We start from the raw sequence: 23802 nt of genomic DNA, 5'->3' as shown, positions 1-23802 counted from the left end.
ATAAATAAACATTAAAAAAAATTAAAAGAAAAACCTTTTAGGATTGAGTACTTGCTATGGGCATTCTGGGTAAGGATAATTAACATAAAAGAAGCCTACACTGATTTAGACCAGGGATCCATCCAGCCAAGTAATCCAGTTCCTGATAGTAGCACCCTTGGTTTGTTTGTGGGATAAGTTTTGGCTAACCTTGTAATCCTCAGAGGTTATGAACATATACAGAAAAGGGCCTGCCATCAATTTAATCATTCTTTTTAATAAAGTCATTTAGTTTTCAAAGGGCTACTCTTAGTTCTGTTATTTTTTAAAAATTTTTTTTTTTCAACGTTTATTTATTTTTGGGACAGAGAGAGACAGAGCATGAACGGGGGAGGGGCAGAGAGAGAGGGAGACACAGAATCTGAAACAGGCTCCAGGCTCTGAGCCATCAGCCCAGAGCCCGACGCGGGGCTCAAACTCACGGACCGCGAGATCGTGACCTGGCTGAAGTCGGACGCTTAACCGACTGCGCCACCCAGGCGCCCCAGTTCTGTTATTTTTGAAGTCCATAGGAAACCCTTCATGATTTATATAACATGGAGTGTGTTTCTTGACTATCTTAAAATCTCATGTTTTTATTCTTAAGCAGCAAAGCTGTTAAAGAAAATGACAAAGAAAAAGGGAAGGAGAAAGAAAAAGAGAAAAAAGAAAAGACTCCAGCTACTACTCCAGAGGCCAGGGTACTTGGTAAAGATGGTAAAGAAAAACCGAAGGAAGAGCGGCCAAATAAAGATGAAAAAGCAAGAGAGACGAAGGAAAGAACACCTAAGTCTGACAAAGAGAAAGAAAAATTCAAGAAGGAAGAAAAAGCTAAAGATGAGAAATTCAAAACCACTGTCCCCAGCATAGAATCAAAATCGACTCAAGAAAAGGAAAGAGAGAAGGAGCCATCCAGAGAAAGAGATATAGCAAAGGAAATGAAATCAAAGGAAAATGCTAAAGGAGGAGAAAAAACACCAGTTTCTGGGTCCTTGAAGTCACCTGTTCCCCGATCAGATGTTGCAGAGCCTGAAAGGGGCAAGTTTGCCTTTGTTTATATTTGTTTACTTTTGGTTCTTGTTAATGTGTAATACTTGGTTCTTGTTTTCTTGTTCTGGCAAGTTATCTAGGGACTTTACTCGGGGGAACTAATACTTGATGACCTTAAAAGTTGGTGATTTTTCTTAAGTGGTTGGAAAAAAAGTAGAAATCTTACTGTGACCATTTTTCTTTTTGTGCTAACAGAACAAAAACGCCGCAAAATTGATACCCACCCTTCTCCATCGCATTCCTCAACAGTAAAGGTTAGTATAGCCTGAGGAAGGCAGCGTCCATGTTAGGCTCACCTGGTTGGAATACGTGTCCTGACTTCCTTCAAGTCTTGTGCCAAGTATTCACTGGAGCCACTGGAGGTTTTATATTGCATTAGAAAATGAATTTTTTACATATTGGTGGACTGATATTTTTTCCTATTGAGTATTTTTATTATAAAAATATTAAAACTTCAAGGACCTAGCACTAATTTTGTAGTGTTTCAAAGTGCAAGAGAAATTTTACCCAGAAGTGCCTCACTGCTTTAAGCAGTCATTTTTGGAGCGCAATGGTAGCTACAAGCAAATGAATCTTTTCGGCAGAATGAAGCCTATTTTTCAGCATAAATATTGAAGAATATATAGCAGTGAAGACTTCCTGGATGATACAGGATAAACAAGATACCTCTGAATTCATCAAGCTTCTTGATGAGCATCATACCGATGTGTGCCTTCTAAGAAGGAGTCTTGAAAGGAGTTCCATTTTAAAGTCTCCTTGGTGATCAGTTCTCCTGTAGTTGTGTATATTCAGTGAGCATGCAGCTTCTGTTGTATCTTCCCTTGGAGGTTTGTTTATACCCATTGGGTTCCCAACAAGTTGAACCTTGCGTTACGATAAAAGCAGATGTGGCATCCAATCCTACCACCCAGCAAAGAGAAACCCCAGGCATTCAACTGCAGCACAAAATCGTGGGTGTAGCCTTCTTGAAGACTCAGGGTAGCCATTCCTTGCTCCATATTTAATTTTAATTCTAAAGTCATCTAATTTCATGGAATCTTTGAATTTGCAGTACGTTGAACTTTTAAAACTGTAAGTTAACTAATTCTTCATCAAGAGCACTGTGGTGGAATACCGTAATTGATTTCTTTCTTTCTCTTTCTTTCTTTCTGTCTTTCTGTCTTTCCTTCTCTCCTTCTTTCTTTCCTCCTTTTCTTTTCTCCTTTCTTTTATTCTTTCCTTTTCTTTTCTCCTTGCTTTTATTCTTTCCTTTTCTTTCTTTCTTTCCTTCTTTCTTTCTCTCTCTCTCTTTTTTCTTAAGTGCTTTTTTGTGGGAGGCATGAGATTCACCACCAGAGGCACTTTGCAAAAAAGTGATTACTCTTTTAGACAATACATGTTGTTTTCTTGTTAATATAATGCCACTGAGTTTTTTGGGCTAGGTTTAAAAATGCGTGTATTTATAGTAGAGTCATAAGTAAAGTAAAATTTGAAACCTCCCAAGTAAAGAAAAACTATGAAAACGTAAGCTAACATTCTTCCGCAGTGACCTCCACTATTTTAGACTTTCTATGGAGGGAAAAAAAATGTTTTCTTAAGCCTCTTAACTTAACATTACCTATAACTTAAGTACAGTGTTATGAAAAATGTGGCATTGACATTTATTTTTAAATTATGAGCAAAGATTTTTATTATTACATTGAGTACATATAATTTAGTTATTTTTTTAACATTACAGTTCCATTACATGGTTTTGCTTTGTTTTTTATTGTTGATATTCATATTATAATTGACATCATGAGATTTATCCTCACAAGAAGTAGCTGGTTTATTTCCAGGTTACAGCCATACTTCCCAAAGTTCCTCTGGGTTCTGAGAACTATGCCAGCTCACCTGTCATCTCCATTCATTTTCTACAGGACAGTCTCATCGAACTCAAGGAGTCTTCAGCAAAGGTTTGAGTCTTTTAAAATCATCATGCCTAAGTAAAACAAAAAAAAATTCTTCATTTATTTAGTAGATACCTTCGCTCTAGTAAATTCAGTAAGCTAGTAGAATAAGCTTTAAAAATAACTACCACAAACTGAAACAATGGATGACAACGGTCCTTTTTAATGAGATTGTTACCAAATGCGCGTAATGTGGCAACACTTCCATAATATCTCTCTGCTTGCTGTGTTATGCATTCTTTTATGTTTCAAGATCTGGAAATACGTTTAAGGTTTGGGGAAGGGGTTGTTGGTTTGTTTTGGGGAGTAGGCTTACTTAATTTCTCAAAACAAATCTGTCAGGTTGTTTTCTGACGTTTTAGGACAACCCAAAAGACCAGAAGAGAAATTTGATGCATTCATGTAACTGTTCTAAAAACCGAGCCCATTCCAATCCATAAAATTCTATATTGCCTCTGCCGAGCTACCCTTTTGGTAGTTGTAGCGTAATATCAAGAAATATGGTTAATGTAAACTAATCATTCTCTTGGAGGGGAATACTCAACTTGATGGTTGCGTGTAATTACATGTCAGTATTAATTCTTGCCTATTACTCTACTTTCTTGAGTATTCTTCTACTAAAAATAATGTGTAGTTTGTGTATCTTACTGCAGAGTTCATTTCATTATTGTAGTTGAATTGTCCATTGTTCATGTTATTTTGTCTACTTATTATAACATTTGTACCCTCTTTCACTTTGATTTTCCACTTTGCCTCCTCTTATACCTGCTAAGTATTATTTCTTACTGGTGGGCCAACACAAAACGAAATTTTGAAACAAAGCCAGTTGACATTACTAACTGCTTTTAGATATATACCTTTATAATGAAATGTCTGTGGATATTGGGCAAATAAGCACACATTTTTTAATAGTTCAGGTTAGCCAGTGTGCCTTTGTGCTGAAACTGTAGCATTGTTTTTAGAGTATACTGTATCAATCAAAAGAGTATTAGCTGTACTGTGAATGCTTGCTTTTAAGGTAAAACTTTTTATTGGCTAAATTGTATTGCAATATAGTTGGTTTTCATAACCAGTTTGGGATTGTGTATATCAGTCTTAACCATCAGTGGCTTGGTGTCGGCTATTTTAAATTCATTGGTTAACAGTGTTACCTTGTGAGTATTTATTTCCTGAAACATACTTTAAAGCAGTTTGAAACCTGCTGTGATAGTTAACTGGATTTTCTAATCAACGATGAAAATGATGGTTCCTTACATTTGCAGAAGCCTTTTGAAAATAAAACATGTGAGATAAACATGTTATCTCATTTCATGTTCATAACAGTGCTGTGAGGTAGATAGAACAGGAGGGTAGTGTCTTTTTGACAAATAAGAGACTAAAAAAGTTCTTGATCCTTTCCCAGTGGCGTGTAACTTGTTAGTCATACCAAAACTTGGACTAAAATTAAGATGATCTTCAAGTATTCCTACCTACTACAATGAAAAAAATGGCACACACACAAAAAAATGTATGGTCCCTTGATTCTTAGCACCCGTTTCAACAGTAGTTGAAAGGAGTTCCTAATTCTGTTAATGTGTTTGCCTTGTTTTTAAAATTATACTACTACAAGTCAATCTCCCTATCTCCCTTCAGAAAAAGATAGTGATTTTCTGGGTATTTAAAATTCAGTAGAGTTATTCCACATTCAACCAAAAATTTTTGAAAATGGCATCTGAATGCACTTATAAAAATCAGGTGACTCATACCACTTTTCAGATCCTTAGTGTTTGGTATGGTAACTTGGTGATGTGATTAGGTGTTCAATAAATATCTGAAATGAACTCTTATGCTTTTGGACTTTGGTAAAGCATTCAAAGGTTAACTGGTCTGCACAGTAGTTGATGTTGCATTTTTCTTATATGTCTAGGAAGGTACAGTAGCATATGAATGTCTTAGAAAAACAACTTTACCGGACTTTGATCTCTAAAATTGACCATCTATATAAACTCACCGTTTCTGGGTAGCTTTTCCTTTTTCAAGGATTTGAGCGATGTGTGTCTCTTTCTTTCGTGTTGTCACCCGTACATATAAAATTGTTTCTGTGTGTTAGTTTAATTTTTTAGTTATGCTTTGTCCCTGGGATCCTCTTTTTTTTTTTTTTTTTTAAGTTACTTTCTATTTTTGCTTTCTAATCCATGGTAAAAGTAATACATGGATTTGACTTTTCAGGTGGATTAAAGGGAGAAAAATCTAGCTTAATATCCAAATCTTTTCTGTCTGTTTACCTTCCACCCCCAATTTCCAGTTGGCATACTTCCAGTTTGGTCACTTGTGTTTTCACCTAGCAATCCTAGCAGCTGTATTTGATGAAGAAAGTATGAAAAGCAGCATCCTCCTTTACCCAAGCTTCTTTATAATTTAGGAGGGCAGCAGTAACCATCCTCAAAACAGAATTCAGGTTTTAATTTTGTTCATCTTAAAGCAAGGATTTATAATCAAATGGAAGCCTAGAAGTGAGGCCATCTTTATATACGGTAGCCTTAATAAAGTCAGTGTGGCAGTGTTAGCAGATTGTGAAAATCAGTCCTATTGTTTTTTGGACCCATTGATCCCAATGTCAAGAATAAAAGCAAATCAAAAGCACAGTCCAACAGTGCTATCTGCAGATCAATTTAACAAATCATTAATTTTGTTTGGCAAACAAGTATTGAGTACTTGGTGTGCACAAGGCATTAGGAAGTATGTAAAAGTGAAAAAGACACATTAATGAGCTCCCCTACCATACTGGAAACTGTGTTATGGGCAAAAATAAGTGACATGAAATTAATAGGGAATACTTGTCACAAAAAACGTTGATACAGAATAATCAAGAGATCACCACCAAGTGAGTTGCAGAGTTGAGGGATGATTGAAGTGCTGATGGCTTTTGAGCTGTCTGTGAAGGTTAGTAGGATTTTAAGAGATTAAGATCAAAGTGAGCAGCCATTGTGGTCAAGAGAACTGCTGGGATGGACAGGGAGTTAGGGAGCCACTGGTAGCCACAGCATAGAGTGTATTGAGTTTGCCCGTAGCAGGATGTAATTGTGCAAAGATTGCGAAGAGCTTGGAAATACCTGAGCTAAGGAGTATGCATTTTATTCCACAGGCAACGAGAGACTGCCTGTTATTGTGGAAAAGAGAATATTGTGATCAGAACTATTCTGAGAAGGGTAGGAAGAAGGAATAGGGTTAGGTATGTTCCTAAACTAAGAATGTATTGGTTTTTCAGTTCCCTGCAATACAGAATTCAAGTTAGGCACAATTAAAAACTTTATTCCTTTGGAGGGGGTGTGTGTGTGTGTGTGCATGGGTATGCTTGTGTGTACTTATTTGTAATCACACTCCCCTCCCCCCCCACCCCCTGCTTTTTTTTTTTTACTTTTATCAGGAGAATGAATACTTCCCTTAGAGAAATCTTTGAGTATTGCAGGAATATATTATTTCTTTTGTCTTATCAGTTTCATACGTAATATTAACTTAAGATATGAATAAACCTCACAATTAGAAAATCTTGAAGTGTTGCTTAGGGCATTAACCCAGCAAGAGCACCTTTCGGACAAGCACTTTTATGACTGTTTTTCATTCTCTTACTCTTTGTTATTAATAAACATTTTGTCTATTTCAGTTGATCATCAACTTTTAAACACTGACATTTTAAAGAATCTACTTCTGCATTCCTATGGCAGTATTTCTGACCAACTGAATTGAAAATATTTGGTGGTGTTAAATAAGTGTTTCTTTAATTTTCAAATGGATGGTTGTCTTTTTTTCATGTATTCCTTTGAATACCAAAAGATTTCCTCATGTAAAACTATTTGACTTACTATTCTTTTCATTCCTAAGGTATATCTAAGATTGCGTAGTTATTGTAATGAGTTATATTTTGTACACTGCTGCCTAAGACTTGTAATGTCTTAAATTGAACATAAGCTTATAGCACAGTTAAAAATGCTGTAAGGATAGGAATCTGATTACTTCCTTAATGTTTTCTAGATTTCCATATTCACTAGGTTATACTAGTGAATTATACGAGATTTCCATATTTACAACTTGCGTAAGTTATTAAGATTATCTCTTAATTATTTAGGTAGTGTAGTTTTGATCTTTGGCTGTTTATTGCCTGTGGGCCTTTTTGGCAGAGAAAGAATTCATCGTTTTTCAGTCTTGGGAGTTGTTTTATCATCCTCAGCTGGCCAAATGGTTTTCTGAGCCATTAGAACCAGTAAGACAAATTTCCCAGTCAGTTGTGATTATTTGGTAGAAATTGGAGTGCTTTAAGAAGTAGGGAGTATGCAGCCTTTACATTTATAAAAATAATTTAGGGTAGTGTTTACATGGTATATGTAGAGGCAGAAAAGACTTATTAGTCAAGTCCTGGCTAGGTTTTTATACTTTTGCTTGCTGTCATCGGTTGCCTCCTAAGTGGATGGCAAAACTGTTTAAAATTTCCATGATTGTGTGGAGGTTTGTATTTTTTTCTTAACATTAGAGAAAGCCCAGACACTTTCACATACGGACTCCTGTAGAGGTAGTGGTTATAGATCTTCACAACAGAGCTATAAAAGGAACTGTCGCTTGTAGATTTACTAATGAGTCTCAGTTAAGGCAGGAATGAACTGATTGAGTTTAAATGAATAATTTTGTAAGGCCAAGAATTGAAGTCTTTGCATAATTTGTGCCATGTTCTTTTATTTCACCTCTTATAATCCAGACAGCTGACCAGTTTTGACTTTGGGTCTAACTACCAGTTGTCTTTCATTAAGTAAACAGTCAAGCAGGTTATGCCGATACTGGAAAACTAATAATCTTTAGTAATATTGCCTTAATTTAACAGCTCTACCTTAATCATACTCCTCCACCACTGTCCAAGAGTAAGGAGAGAGAAATGGACAAGAAAGATTTGGACAAGTCGAGGGAAAGATCCAGAGAAAGAGAGAAAAAAGATGAAAAGGACAGGAAAGAACGGAAAAGGGTTTGTAATTTTTTAAAAACTAGTTTGGAAAGCCATTATATCCTGTATGGTGGTGTGTTTGTTGTCTTTTTTGAAGTACTAGTTTCTTGCCTGGCAGACTGTTAATTTAGTGTTTAAACTGATATTTTCACCCGAAAGTGTGTTTGAACCTTCTACAGTAATACGGATCTTCAGCCTAATAATCCCTGCCAGCTCTGCCTGTCTCTCATGTCATTTTGCCAAGTGTGGGACGCTATTGGCAATACTCTCCGGTGCTAGTTAGCTGTGCCCTTGTGTAAAAGTAATATTTTAAAACAAAAACATAACCTCTTGATCAATGTAGTTCACACTTCTTGGTTCTAGGATCATTCAAACAATGACCGTGAAGTGCCACCGGACTTAGCCAAGAGGCGAAAAGAGGAAAATGGAACAAGTAGGTAGATTTATTAATACGTTTGAAGCAATCATCAAACTGAATTGGAAAAGGCTTTCATGATTCTCTTTTGTAATTTTAGTGGGGGTTTCAAAACACAAAAGTGAAAGTCCATGTGAGTCTCCTTATCCAAATGAGAAAGACAAGGAAAAAAATAAGTCAAAATCTTCAGGCAAAGAAAAAGGCGGCGATTCGTTTAAATCTGAAAAGATGGATAAAATCTCCTCCGGTGGCAAAAAGGTAAATTGGGAAAACAAAGGGACAGAACGCTTTTTCTTAAAAGTTTGACTCTCTGAATATTAGCACATACGGAGTTTTTTGGTAATCTGATAATCTCTTGTTAATTATTTGAGGGTGGGAAGAGGAGGCATTGGGGGAGGGCAGTTTATCTGGCAAATTCGAGCCAGTACGGTCCCAAACAAATTACTGGGAGAGTAGAATTAGTTTATCAGTGAAGTTTCCTTTTCCTTCATTCCACTCCCACCTACTTCTGTTCATTGACTTTTAGCTTTTCCTTTTTGTTTTCTTTCCCCCCCACTCCACCAACAGTGATTTTAGTTTCTTTACTGTCATGAGGTTCAGATACGGTCACATGTATTCTCCCTGATGAGTAACACTCTCATAAAGTCTTTATTAATTGTGATTTTTAAACATTTTTGTAACATTTTCTCCTAATAGACTTAATGTGTATGCAACTCGTATTTGATTTTCAAACTAAGTATAGTGTGCATTCTCTTAGATACTCATGGATGATATTCAGAATACATTTCCTGCATCTGCCATAAAGTAGGCAAGTCATTATTAAGGTGTAAAGTGTTTCAAAAGCATTATTATGCTATATATAGTCACAGTTCTTTTTTATCTTTTGTTTAATATTTTTTTAAAGTTTGCTTATTTTGAGAGCGTGCACGTGTGCGCAACTGGGGAGGGTCGGGGTGGGGGTGGGGGAGAGAATCCCAAGCAGGCTCTGCACCGCCAGCACAGAGCCTGATGGAGGGCTCAAACTCACAAACTGTGAGATCTTGACCTGAGCCGAAGTCGGATGCTTAAACCGACTGAGCCACCCAGGCGCCCCTGTAGTCATAGTTCTTAAAAGCAGTTTTGGAAAATTATAAGGTGATTGTTTTAAAGTCTCTATATGCTTTAAAAGTGAGGCTTCTCCTTTTAAATAAGTATTTTTTTAATTTAGGTAAAATTCACATAACATAAAAATAATCATTTTAAAATGTACAATTCAATGGTATTGAGTATATTTACGGTATTATGCAATCAATGTAGCCAGTTCCAAAATGTGTTTATCACTCCAAAGAGAAATTCCATGCCCATTGAGCAGTCATTCCCAATTTCCCTCTCCTTTTAGCACCTGCCAACTACCAATCTGCTTTCTCTCTCTATGGGCTCACCAGTTTGGGATATTTCATATAAATGGAATTGTATAATAATGTGGCCTTTTGCGTCTGACCTGTTTCACTTAGCACAATATTTTTGAGATTCTTCCATGGCGTAGCATGTACCGGTGCTTCATTTCTTTTTATGGCTAAATAATATTCCACTGTACGAATATACCACATTTGTTCATCCATTTGTCAGTCGATGGACTTTTTTGTTGTTCCCTTTGGCTGTTGTGAATAGTGCTGCTATGAATGTTTGTGTGCTGCTCTGAAGTGTTTGTCTGAAGACCTGTTTTCAGGTCTCTTGTCTGTATACCCAGGAGTGGAATTTCTGGGTTTTATGGTAATGCCATGTTTAACGTTTTGAGGAACTGACAAACCATTTTCCACAGTGGCTGGACAGTTTATGTTCCTGCCAGCAATGTACAAGGGTGCCAATTTCTCTACGTCATTGCCAAGACTTGTTATTTTATGTTTTTTTAATTTTTATTTTTAATTACATTTTTTAAAAAATTCTAGCCATCCTAGTGGGTGTGAAGTGGTATCTCATCATGGTTTTGATTTCACATTTTCTTAATGACGAATGATATTGAGTGTCTTTTCATGTGCTTGTTGGCCATTCATATACCTTCTTTGGAGAAATCTTTTCAGATGCTGTGGCCACTTCTAAATTGGATTGTCTTTTTGTTGCTCAGTTGTAAGACTTCTTTATATAGTCTGGATACTAGACCCTTATGAGCTGTATGGCTGGCAAAAATATTTCCTCCCATTCTGTACATTGTATTTCACTTTCTTGATAGTGTTCTTTGATGCATGAAAGTTTTTATTTTTGATAAAGTCCAATTTTTTTCTATTGTTGCTTGTGCTTTTGGCATCATTAAATAAGTTTTTGAAGAAAAATATGTGACTGGTGGGTGATAAAAAGGGATTTTGAGCTGATTTTTATATTTGGTTTTCGCTTCCCCAACTAATTCCACCATTCCTTATAGGAGTCCAGGCATGATAAAGAAAAGATAGAAAAGAAAGAGAAACGGGACAGTTCAGGAGGAAAGGAAGAGAAGAAACAATATCCTTTTCATCTTATTGGCATATTTAATCAGTGTAATGGAAAGCTTTGATACTGGTCATGTTTAGAATTGTACCCTTGTAGTATGTGGTCTGAATAAAGTTGAAGGGCTTAACTAGCCTTTTAGTAGTCTCTTCAGTTAACCCTCTCAAGTATATGAAATGTGGAAGGGGGAGACTTGATATGTTTTCTTTTTAACTTCTGTGGTGACTGAGGTTGTTTTATGCCACCAAGATTCTCTCTGGCTGTATTGCCACCAAGAGGAAGAAAGGGAACAGAGAGTCCTTTGGGCTGGGGCGCGGGGAATAGAAGAGCAAGATGATGAAGCAGATGAGCAGGGCTGGTAGAGGTTGAGGCTACCAGGCTAGTCAGAGGCGAGTAGAACCGCGAGCTGCAGGATTGATTGCACTAAAAGTTGAGACACCATTCCTTTCTTGTTTTGTTTTTTCAAAGTTGTTTTCCCTTAATTTGTCATCTACTCATAAGTCCTCGGACAAGCACAGATAATGAAGACTTTCAATCAAGGTGAGTGTTCTCTCACCTCCTTTCGTTTAAAGGGAGAGATATAAAATGAGGTCTGATCATGCTGAGGAAACTAGATACGTTTTGCAGGCTACAACTAGAAGTTTGCACCTAACTGTAATGACCAGGTCTTTGGGTATAGATGTAAAATAAGATTCACAGTTATTTTTAAACTGTTTTCATCTTAAGCTTGCTGATTAGCCACACTGTTTTTTTTCTTAGCACCAAGATATATTTAAGAACATCTGGCTTTCTCTTCAGCACTCATTCCCGTCTTCTCTGGATAATTATTTACCTTTTTTAAGTACCTATAGCCTTGTAGGTGGTGCTGGCATCTGCACTTTACAGGTGAAGAAATGGAGACTCTGAGAGGTTAAGCTGAAGAGGCTGACAGAGATCCTCGCTGGCAGAGCCAATATTCAGAGCCTAGGTTTCCTTGCCCTTTAGTGTTCTGTTTTCCTTTTTGCCTTTTCATGTGTACGTGTTATCCAGAAATTTCTAGGTTTCTGTGCCTCATTTTCTACCACAGCCCATGTTTTCGCAAGGCCAGAAAATACCGTCTGTGCTTTTAGTTCTGGAATTTAAAATATGCAACTTTGTTTTCAAGGTAATTATGCCTTATATGAGATTTAAAAAGTGTTTAACCATCTTAAATAAATGGTATGTGGACAGTAGTTCACTCTGTCTTAGTGAAAAAAGTGTTCAGAACCTAATACAGTCTTTTTTGAGCACTCGGATCATCTGAATAGCTGTTGTTCGGTGATGCCTTAGGATTATTGGGATATGTAGGCTGCTTTGCCCTCTACGTTTAATGGCTTGAGATGACTGTATTTGAAGGTCTTGACTTTGTGGTAGCTCCTTTTCTTGCTTCCCTATTAGCGGTCACTTCCTAATGTATGCTTCCTATCTAGACCCTCCCCCTAACATTTGCTGCTGCTGCTTTTATGAAACCAGAGAGAGAACCAAGGCTGTTCACAGTTAAATTAAGAGTCAGAAATGTAGGAAAACCCGTTCTGTATTAGGGTATGAGTTTTAGGGAATGGGTTTTGTCCTATTTATTTTGGCCGCAGGGTGGGGACTTGAGTTTGCCAGATGGGTAATGTCCTGATGGGTGGTGTGCCTTTCCAGCTTTGTTATTGTCTGCTTGTTATCTATATAGTAGAATGGGGTAAATGAGAGTTAGGAGAGAACGTTGAGAATTTAATAGACTTTCTTTAAAATCTTTAGGAAGATTGCCCATTCCTCAGTTCAAGTCATCCTCTCCCCCAACAACTAGCTGTTTTCCCTAGTGAACTATAAACTCTTAATCTTTCTTCTTTTTTTACTCTTCACTTTACTCTTTCTTTTGACGTTTTGCTTTTTAAAAAACTTTTTTTTTCATGTTTATTTTTGAGAGAGAGTGCGAGTGGGGGAGGGGCAGAGAGAGAGGTAGACAGAGAATCCGAAGCAGGCTCCAGGCTCAGAGCTGTAAGCACAGAGCCTGACATAGGGCTCGAACCCATGAACTGTGAGATCATGGCCTGAGCCGAAGTCGGACGCTCAACCGACTGAGCCACCCAGGCACCCCTTGCTTTTAAAACTGCTTGCTTTCACCTGGTCTCATTTTTTAAAATATTTTATTTATTTTTAAGAGAGAAAGAGACAGACACAGAGACAGAGTGCAAGTTGGGGAGGGGCAGAGAGAGAGAGGGAGACCAGAATCCGAAGCAGACTCCAGTCTCCGAGCTGTCAGCGCAGAGCCCGACGTGGGGCTCGAACTCACGAACTGTGAGATCATGACCTGAGCCAAAGTTGGACGCTTAACCGATTGAGCCACCCAGGCGCCCCTCACCTGATCTCCTTATTAAAGAGAAGGAAAAAACCTGCCACTTATATCTTCATTAGGAATGAGTCAGCCATTGTGACTGACCACTTTCACCGTGATTCTATACATCTCTCTCTTTACTCAGTACCTAAATATTATTCTTTGGCACGTGAAAGTTTTACTGCAGACTTCTTTGAGTTCTTACTCACATGGGCCATGGATTTGTACTTTACCTCTCTCTATACTCTTTCAGGACCAAAGGCATGAAAGATTGGCTTGGGTGTTAGATGTTAGGTCGGTGGTCTTGTAACAAAGCTTCTCAATTCAGATATCCTTTTACGATACATTTGGCTTGATGTTCATCCTGTTCAATTTCTTCTTGACAACTGTGTCCTATACTTTCTCCTTGGGTAGATTCTGAATTTTGTGAAGCTCTGGTTGATTTTTTCCTTCTTCTGTCTGTTCTGGCTGCCTCTTTTTTTTTTTTTTTTTTTTTTAAGTTTTATTTATTTAAGTGATCTTTATACCTCACGTGGGGCTGGAACTCACAACCCCGAGATCACAAGTCCCACTGTCTTGCAACTGAGCCAACCAGGCGCCCCCCTGGATGCCTCTTCCTATTTGGATACATTCTAGAATTGGTCAAGTCTTTCTGTTCTTCTTTTTCTTTTAGAAGTTTCATCATTTCTGATTGGCACCATTTACCTTTAGGCTACTTTAAATCTGCTGCTCCCTGCTTCCTGCTTCCTGCTTCCTTTTTTATTTATTTAATGTTCTACAGAAAAGAGAACTGCGACACGTGTCGCATTTCCATGATTCAGAGATGTTATTTTTTAAAGTTTACTTATTTATTTTGAGAGAGGGAGAGGGAGAGAGACAGAGTCACAGTGTGAGCGGGGGAGGGGCAGAGAGAGAGAGGGAGAGAGAGAATCCCAAGCACGGAGCCCAGTGTGGGGCTCAAACCCACAAACCCTGAGATCATGACCTGAGCCGAAATCAAGAGTTGGATGCTTAACCGGCTGAACCCCCCGGGCGCCCTGTGAAAGATGTTGTTAATTGTTGGGGCGCCTAGGTGGCTCAGTCGGTTGAGCGTCCGATTTCAGCTCAGGTCATGATCTCGAGTTCGAGCCCAGCATCCGAACCCAGCGTCGGGCTCTGTGCTGAAGGCTCAGAGTCTGGAGCCTGCTTCGGATTCTGTGTTTCCCTCTCTCTCTGCCCCTTCCCCGCTCACGATCTATCTGTCTCTCAAAAATAAATAAATGTTAAAAAAAAATTTCTTTTTTTAATGTTATTAATTGCAAGATTCATTGTTGGTTTCTAGGACTTTTTTTTGAGTAGGATGGATAGGGAAATGACATTGATTTGTAAGTATCACCCTGATTTGAGAAAAAATAAAGTGAGATAAGAGATAAGATTAGAGAGAATAAAATACATAAATGTGACCCAGATTAAATTCCTTCCAAAGTCTTCTGTAATCTTTTCCTATCTCATAATTTTTATTGGTAAAATCCTTTTTCCTTGTTCTCTGAATCTTCTGTTACTTGTTATTACTAACGTTTTTGTCCAAATTTATCTTATCTCCTTGATTTAGTCTTTTGAACACTACTAGCTGCTTTGCCTTTAACTATTCCCCGTGGTTTAATCTCTAAGAATTCCTGCCTATTAAAATTTGTCTCTTACAACAATCCTTTAGCTTCTCAGTATTTATTTGATATGTGTGGTCCTCAGTTTATGAGTGTCAAGGTTAGCTAACTTTTAAGAGTCCTTTGTGAGCCAGACGCTGTGCTGAGGCTTGCTCCCAGACTTTGAGAAGCTCAGTCTTCTTGGACTTTAATTTTTGATTTCAGAGAACATGAGCAGTGAAGCGCTACCCTGTCCATCTGCATTTGTAGTGTCCTAACGCTCCAGTTGTGATCCCCCACTCCATCCAGGCCCGATTGGTCTCCAGTTCTTCTCTCACCTCCAGTATCCTCCTTGTAACCTGTTTTATCCTTTAAACCCAGGGTTGCACATTCTTAGCCCCAGGGCAGAATGTGGCTTGTTAGTGTATTTTCTTGGCCTCACACAATATTTAACATTGTTTTAATTGATTTCCTTTAAAAATCAGAAGAGTTGACAAAAATCCGAATTTCCGCTTTTCTCGAAGAATTGGAATATTTGGCAACATTGTGTCCTGCTAGACCTGCCTAGGTGCTGGCTACCTCCCCCGCCCCTTATATAGAGAGTGGGTCTTTTTTTTTTTTTTTTTTTTTTTTTTTAAAAAGTTTACCTCAATCAGTCCCCACCCAGTTGACTTCATTTGTTTCCATTACGTATTAGCCTCTGTAAACCATTGATTTTGCAATTCCTGTTCTCAGCCTTTTTTCTTTAGTCCATACTTGGAAATTGACTTCCTAAGTGCTCAGAGATCGCTCATTTTAGGAACATGTTACCATGGTGAGGCACAGTCCTAGGTACTTGTAATATGTGTTGGAGTGGGGAGTGTGCGGTTAAGTTTCTTTTTCAGTTTCCCATTGCTTACATGTGGGCATGTCAGTTTGCCTAGAGTCCTAGCCACAGATTCCTGTGTAATGTACGAGTATGTTACTTATCCCCCTCTTTCGATTCTGATCTTGTTGAAGGCAGTGACTTCATCCTTTCCTTCTAATCAAACAACGAGGTATTTTTCTTTATTACCTGCTATGTTTCAGATACTCTCTTAACTTCACATGGAGAGCTATGGACAGAAGTATTACGTATACCTCTTTGGGATTGATGAGAAAGAGCATTGACTTTTTATTGCCCTCAAAAGGTGGTTCACTTTACTTACAGTATTTGATAGTACCCTGTTTAAAAGAAGTTTTCTTTGTATACTGCAACACATTTTTTGAGGGCGGGTTTACATGCTTTTATTTGGGTCTGTATGTAGTAATCATTAAATGTGTTAGAAAGTTTGTTAGGAGATTGAAATGATAGACACCGACTATTTTTCTCTTCGTTACCATCACTTATACTCTTTAATGGGTGTGCATTCTTTATACTGCTATTCGTACGTACCAAACAATTGGGCAGAATAGGAGGAATTTTCTCTTTTCCTTTTTTCCATTTAAGGTAGACCAAATGTTGACTAGGTGCTGTGCTGTTTCTATCGGGACATAGGCATGAGCACTTAGAAGAGGGCTCCCATGCCACATTTACCTCTGAGTGTGACTGTCCCTTACACGTGCCATTATCCTAAGAGGCACCCCTGGGTGTGCTAAGATTCAGTTCATCAGAATCCCAGTTTAATTCTGTGTTACATTTCTCTACATGAAACATCTTGGGAAGTGTGTTTATTGTGATAAGAATTCCTAGGTAGCAGTGTAAGGACAAATGAAAGGAGTAAAGTGGCATTAGGATGGTTGTCGCTGTGTCTTTCTCCTGTATCTTCTTTCTTCCTCATAAATGTTCATTTGACTTTCTGTCAGCTTCATCCATACATGCCTTTCTGTTGCGCGTGCGTGTGTGTGTGTGTGTGTGTGTGTGTGTGTGTGTGTGAGAGAGAGAGAGAGAGAGGGAGGGAGGGAAGGAGGGAGGGAGAGGGAGAGAGAGAAGTAAGATCACGAAATCCTGACCGTTTCAGAAACTCGTGAAAATGAAGGTAACTAAACTCTCAGATGCCTCCTTTGAGGTGAAGACACTTAACCAGAAACAATCTATTTTGTGGGCTCATATTTTATAGTTTCTCTAAAAAAAATTTTGTTGCTATTAAGAGGGCTCTTTTATGAAGAATCTATGTACTATTGAAACATTTCTTTAGGACCTTTTTGGTGAATCTGATCTGAGAGAGAGAGAGAGAGAGAGAGAGAGAGAGAGAGAGAGTGTGTGTGTGTGTGTGTGTGTGTGTGCGTGCGTGCGCGCGCGCGTGCGTGCATAAAGACATACCTCTGGTAAGAAGGTTGAATTTATGTTTGCCTCTCTTCTCTACTTTGATCACCAGTCTAGCTGTACTTTTCTCCAGACCACCCTACTTTTCAAACTTGCTTCTTGCTGTCACAACTCTTATAAAGTAACATTATTTAAAGTTGGCTCCCTCAGCTCTGAGAGGGTGTTCTTTGAGGGCGTTCCATGCATGGTTTTCTGACGCCCTGACAAAGGAGGGGAGGGTATGCTGGAGCATCAGGGAGATTGCAACCTTACTAATACATCAGGGCCTATTAATGGGGGTGTTGGGGGGAGGAAAGAAAAAAACCTCAGGATGTCCTGTCCAGATAATACCCAGTAGAAAGTGATGTTTACAGATGTAATCTTGTCTTTCTGCAAACATGGTATTACCAGTGCAGTTTGTAGCACCGATAGAGCAGAGATGTCTAGGGTGGGGGACAGACGACCGGACCAAAGCCCGAAGTAGAAACTCTGTGAGAAACCTCCACCATCCTAAGTGTGAAAAAGATCTGTGTTATCTCTTGCATTTAGAGTCTGTGCTTTCTTGTTTACAATTGTTAAAGTGGCACATGTTTAAAAAAATAGTAAATAAAAAAATAATCTTAGGAGAATGTTCTGGGTAATGTGGTATAAACGCATGGGTAATAAGAAAATATTACTCTGCCGGAAGATAGAGTCCTAAAGGCTGAGTTTGGCACTATTTCATCACTATATGACTTTCTTCTTGATGGCAGTTCTTTCTGAAGTTCACTGAACTTGGGGTGGTTTTCAAGTTTGTAATCCCAGCACTTCAGCATTGTTTTATAAATACGCTCTGGACATTGCTGAGAGACTGACATCCAGTATCTTCTTTCCACTTGCTCTTGTGCTTGCTGATTTGTCATTCCAGGGTATGGACAGACCCCTAAGCTGAAGGTCTCCCAGAGGAGGATGCCAAAGCTCCATGCGTCACTCTCAGAACGATATCTCCCATAATTAAGAGCTTCTGGTGCTGTCCATTTAATGGGAATCTGCTTTAAGTCAGAAGATGAATACACACCACCATCCTCTTGACGAGACATTCCAAAGTCACTGATTTTCAGAACATTATTTTCACCTCCAGGCAGTTTCTTGCAGCAAGGTCCCTGTGTATACAATTTTTACTCGAAATTCGCCATCCAGAAGCAGCATCTAATGAAAATTTCACTAACTGTTTTAGTTCATCCTTCTTTCTCAGAAGGGAGAGGAAGTCGCCTCCTGGAACCAATTCCTTAATGACATAGATAGGCTGTATTTGTGTGCAAACTCCTATAAGTTTGACAATATCAGGATGATTATATTGCTTGAGGATTTTGGCATCTTGTGAAAATTTTAATTTCAGTTCCCAGGAAAGATCATCTTTACATGTTTTAATGGCAACAGCAGTTTTATCCTTTAATGTGCCCTTAAATATATGTCAGCAAAAGTTCCCTTGCCCAGTAATTCTCCTACTGTGACATCATCATGACTGAGACCCTCATTTCTTATTCTAGTTATGGCCATCCCGATACCATGATAATCTCTTTATTGCAACACTTTTTTTTTTTCCAATTTGAAAAATTGAGATAAAATTTATATGATCTAAAATTTGCCATTTTAAGATGGTTTTTAGCATATTCACTATGTTGTAGCCATCGCCACTAATTCTGGAACATTTCCATCACCCCCAAAAGAGGCCCCATACTCGTTAGTAGTCACTCCCGGTTGGTTCTCCCCTCCCCCCAGCCCCTGGAAACAACTAATGTACTGTCTATATGGATTTGCCTGTTTTGGACATTTCATAAAAATGGAATCATGCAATGTGTGGCCTTTTGTGTCTGGCTTTTACTTAGCATCATGTTTTCAAGATTCATTCATGTTGTAGCATGTATCAGAACTTCATTTCTTTTTATAACTGAATAATACTCCATTGTATGAATGTGTACCACATTTTGTTTATCCATTCATCTGTGATGGACAGGAACAATGATTTTTAAGTATTAAAATTGTAAGTTCAACATCAGTGTATCCACAACTATAATTGGTAATGTCAAGGTTATACATGGTGTGAACAGAATGCTGTATAGAAATGATGTGTAAATTATTTGTCAGCATTTCATGCAAGTGTGATTACTTTCCAAGGCCCTTCTAGCTCTGGTTTTATGAAATATGTGAATGTAGTATTTTCGTCAATAAAGTTTAATGCTTTAAGCATTAGTTTAAAATTTGAGAATAATGTTAGGCAGATATGAAGTTATTTGCCACATGTTGTAATGATCATGTTTTGAATTTATTTCAATATGCAGTATTTGAAAATGTCAGTACATAAAGGAAAGGAAATGAGTATAATTAAGTCAATATATTTTTAAAGCAATTTTTATAATTTAGCAGACATTGCATCTTAATATAAGTCACTATTAAAATCATGTCCTTGTGAAAAATGTGATGTCATTTTTCTCTTTTTTTCTGTTGGTCATGTAAAATCGGTTCCTTTTCATTGCCGTGTGTTCTGTTTCCTTTTGACAAGCTGTTGCTTGCCCCTGTGGAGTATTTTACTTGTTTCTATTTCATTTTATCCTCCCTCCCTCACAGAATGTTCAGTGGTTTTTTTTTTTTTGTTTTTTTTTTTAAGCCCTCATACTGTACCTATCTTTAATGGTTTCGGAGAGTGGGCAATGAGAAATACACAAATATTTCATTCTTATCTAGAGATTTAATTCAAGCCTTGGTTATTGACAGAGCTCATTGGCTTTTCTTTATTTCTTAAGTCTTCTTTCTTTCCTTCCTTCTTGTTTTCCTCCTTTCCTCCTCTTTCCTTCCTTTCCTCCTTCCCTTCTTGCTTCCTTTTTCTCTCCTTCCCTCCCTCTCCCCCTCCTTCCCACCTGTTCCTCCCCTCCTTCCCTTTCTCCCTGTCGCCTGCCTTCTTTTCTTCCTTCCTTATCTATCAATATAATCACTTTGTTTCTTTCAGGTGAGATTGGAATGAAATGGTTCAGCTGTGACCAGAAATTTATTTTCCTGAGTAGATTGCCAAGAATTATGAATCAAGAGGGCCCATTTGCATCTTCTTAAGTTATTTAGTTATCTGCTTTATTGCTCCATGCCGAAAACTTAAAAATTGTTGAGTTGTGCATTACTGTATTTAACTTGTGGCTTAGTTTTCTACATGTTTATTTTCAGTAAATGGCTGAAAGTGTTAACTGTTCCATATTTTTAGCACAATGTGCTGCACACAGTTCCCAACAAGCAAATAAGGTTACTTGTGTACAGAATTTCACTTTAGGCTAACTATAAATATTGCCTGGGTTTAGTTGTTTTGGTTTTTGTTTGATTTTTGTTTTTTGTTTTTTTTTCGATCTGAGATGCTTCCTTTTTATTGCTTGAAACTGAAAATAAACAATTATTGAACCATTTTGAATTTACCTCATTTTAAAACTCAAGTTTTAATTTATTTTTTGGCCTGTTTTTAATATTAGTCCCTAAAAACAAAGTGGGAGCAGTGTCTTATGCAGTGCTTAAGAATCATTTTATATAGTACGTGTATGACATTAAAACCTGTTTAAAAAAGAAAAAGGTACTAGCACTCACTTGTCCCTTGCCATTTTTTCTTGTAATTATGTTAGACAAATCTGGGGGGTAAAAATCAAAAACTTAATTGTGTTTTAATTCTACAGCTACAGGAGCTTTGTATTGCTGAACTTTCGTCTGGAAAAGTTTCACAGTGACATTTTTAAAAGAAAATTTTTTTATCTACTGAATTCTACCAGTGTAACCTTTTTTCTAAATAAACAATAGTTTTCTCAAATGATTGTATATCATTGTGTATATTGTTGCTTATTCACAATAACTTAGCAAAGATAATTCAGTAGGGTTCCCAGCTCTCTCTTTTCATTTCTGTCCTAGTCCGTGGTCTACAGTGTTTTGAAATGATATCTCACCTATGAAAAAATCTTATTTGCTCACCTCTGCACCAGGGCGGGTAAACAGTGGGCTGAAACCATGCCTAGAATTATCCATTTACTCTATTTCTTTGGAACCAGTGATACCTGTGCAAATTAATTTTTAGAGAATGACAAGGCTATAATTTTTTAAAGGATTGAGAAATGCTGAGCATATTTTAGAATTGGCAAAGGGATACAAATCTTGATGCCCCTTTTCAGGTAATTGTAATTTGCAAAAATTGATGGCCACAATAATTATGGGAGAATGATCCATTCAGTGACTGTTGAGCACCCATAATGAGCCTGGCATAAAAAGAAACTCTACATTGTTAAAATGATTTTGACATTGAGAAAATAACTGTGGTTAACCTCAAAATCATTGGTCTGAAACCTACTGGGGAGGAGGGGGGGGGCTTCCCAGTTATGTTGCATTCACATTTTAAATACAGGATTGTGAGTTTGGACTAAAAAGTTCAGTACTTGGCATTAGTATCTCTTCTCCTTATCCCCCCATATTATTGAATACAGGTGAGCTTTGGTTGTATCCTTGCTAGAAATACATTGAGGGTAGAAAATACTAACTTTGGATTTAACTGGGCCAAAATAGTTTATGTTGGAAGTAGGAAATCTGTATTTGTGTAGTGATAGCTATTTTTAAGCATCTACTGTGTTCTAGGTACAAAGGACTATTAAGACGTAACTCCTGTACCTAGGGTACATGGTAGCTTGAGAAATAAGGGCCCAATGAATGCTATTGGAGGTCAGCAAACTATTTATGTAAAGGGCCAGATAGTGAATGCTTGAGACTCTACAGGCTATGTATACCCTGTTGGAACTCCTCAGCTGTGCCACTATAGCATGAAGCAGCTATATGCAAATGATAGGTGATATGTAAATGGGTAAACACGACTGAGTTCTAGTAGAATTTCATTTACAAAAACCTGCTATAGAGCCTCCTATAGAAGATTTATTTTAAAAAGAGTTGAGTGCCTCTTAGGCAGTAGAGGTACAGCCTTGAGCACAACAAAGTGCCTGCTTACCCTCACATGCCTTCCATTCTATTCAATGCGGCCAAAGAAATATTTGATGTTAGGTGGGGGGAGGACCTCTGAGGAAATAGCAACCTGGGTGAGGCAGGGCTTACTGCTCTCTATTTAGAGGGACCGTGTGGAATGAAGGGGTGCGAAGCAGGATATTTTGAGGCAGTTCCCCCGGTATGAATATTTTATTACTAAGTAATATGAGTGGGAGTAATCCCTAACCCCCTACCCATCTTGAAACCTTTTAAATGAAAATCATGTAACATGCAGGATTCCTCTCAGGACCTAGGCTCTGAACTGTAGTGGTTGGTGTCTACGCTTGCCATCTTTTTTTTTTTTTTTTCTTTAATTTTTTTTTTTTATGTTTATTTTTAGGAGAGAGAGTGTGAGCGGGGGAGGGGGGGAGAGAGAGAGAGAGAGAGAGAGAGAGAGAGAGAAACAGAATCCGAAGCAGGCTCCAAGCTCTGAGCTGTCAGCACAGAGCCTGACGTAGGGCTCCAACCCACGAACTGTGAGATCATGACCTGAGCCGAAGTTGGACGCTTAACCGACCGAGCCACCCAGGCGCCCCTAATCTTGCCATCTTTTAGAAGGGAGTTTGTACCTTTAGGCTCATAAATGGACCTGGAGGAGATCTGTGGACCCTGCCCCCTCCAGAAATTGAGTGCAAGTTTGTGGTATGTGCATTTTTCTTGGTCTATAGCTTTCACTCGGTTCTCGAAAAGATGGATTTTAAGGTGGCAAGTCTGTTTTTCTGGGTCTTGATCCAAAGAACTCTAAACTACATAAACACAGATAACCCTGAACCTGTCTCTCTCGAGTGGGTGGGAAGTTGGAAGACAGTCCTCTATCCACCTCGTCTTAAACGGTAGGGGCAAAAGTTAGAATATCTTCCCTTGCCTTGTCAAACAGTGTATAAGTGATTAACAATTTATTGTTGGAAAGTCACTGGCCCATGGTGTAGGGCCATTCTCTATTTCCTGGAAGCACCTTAGCCAAATATGGGTGGAAATCCTAGCAGCCTTATTTTTTTCCAACAATTGTGTAATTGTTTTATTTCTACCCTACCATGTTCTGGAAATGATTTATGAAAAAAAAAAAAAAACAGTCCAGTATTTAAAAAGTAAAGGAGAAAATTTGATTTCTGGGTGAGGTGAATACCTAAAATGAAGCTAACACCCCAAAATGTCATGTACACCTAGGCCTGAATCAGTTCTGAGAAACCTGGAAGGCCACACACAGAAGGTGATGTGTCAGTTACAAGAATTACAGTGTCCATTAAATAAAACACCAGTCATGGAGAAGAACGTTTTCTGACAATGAAGCCTGAGACTTCTCCTTCGCATTCTCATGAAGAGCACGTGCGGTCTTCGGTAAACAAAACAAGGGGATATATCTTGTAAGGGCCCTGAATGTTAGCTGGTGGCCAACACCTCTACTCATTCTAGTAAGGATATTTCTACAATGACACCAAAATACATGGTCCAGGCACCCAGGTCTCTGATGATTTGGTTCAGTCCAGGAAAACATTTTCAAATATTCAGGACAGGTTTTCTAAACAGGGATTTGTGATGGCCTTACTTTTTATAAGCATGTTTGCAAAGATCAGAAAACTCATGTGACCATTGTTTGGTTTCCATGATACAAGAAACGTAAACAAGATCTCCTTAGTTTAAAAGCTGTGCCTGGCCTTTGATTTTTTTTGTTTGTTTTTATGAATACTGATCTCTAAGGCTACCT

General features: G+C 38.1%; 1 protein-coding gene and 1 pseudogene across 16 annotated transcripts in view; one reads left to right on the top strand and one right to left on the bottom strand.

Annotated features, from left to right (window-relative positions):
• Positions 1 to 20894, top strand: part of THOC2 (THO complex 2) — a 113821-nt gene extending 92927 nt beyond the window's left edge. For 3 of the 16 annotated variants that reach the window (XM_045472121.1, XM_045472128.1, XM_045472137.1), the window contains 9 exons: positions 626 to 1056; positions 1264 to 1322; positions 2871 to 3002; positions 7849 to 7986; positions 8329 to 8398; positions 8481 to 8638; positions 10779 to 10855; positions 11335 to 11380; positions 17974 to 18900. In XM_045472121.1, the coding sequence (XP_045328077.1) occupies positions 626 to 1056; positions 1264 to 1322; positions 2871 to 3002; positions 7849 to 7986; positions 8329 to 8398; positions 8481 to 8638; positions 10779 to 10855; positions 11335 to 11362 (1093 nt within the window). In that variant the 3' untranslated portion in view covers positions 11363 to 11380; positions 17974 to 18900. Of the gene's footprint in view, positions 1 to 625; positions 1057 to 1263; positions 1323 to 2870; positions 3003 to 7848; positions 7987 to 8328; positions 8399 to 8480; positions 8639 to 10778; positions 11289 to 11334; positions 11381 to 15871; positions 16658 to 17973; positions 18901 to 20052 lie in introns of those variants that run through there. The other 13 variants (XM_045472133.1, XM_045472132.1, XM_045472129.1 and 10 more) reach the window with 11 other exon arrangements.
• On the bottom strand, positions 17687 to 18605 carry LOC123594442 (annotated as a pseudogene).
• Positions 20895 to 23802: the final 2908 nt, after the last annotated feature.

The sequence above is a fragment of the Leopardus geoffroyi genome, chromosome X (genome assembly GCF_018350155.1).
Source record: "Leopardus geoffroyi isolate Oge1 chromosome X, O.geoffroyi_Oge1_pat1.0, whole genome shotgun sequence".
Lineage (NCBI taxonomy): Eukaryota > Metazoa > Chordata > Mammalia > Carnivora > Felidae > Leopardus > Leopardus geoffroyi.
Note: the sequence above shows the minus strand (reverse complement) of the source record. Positions and strands in the feature narration are given on the sequence as shown.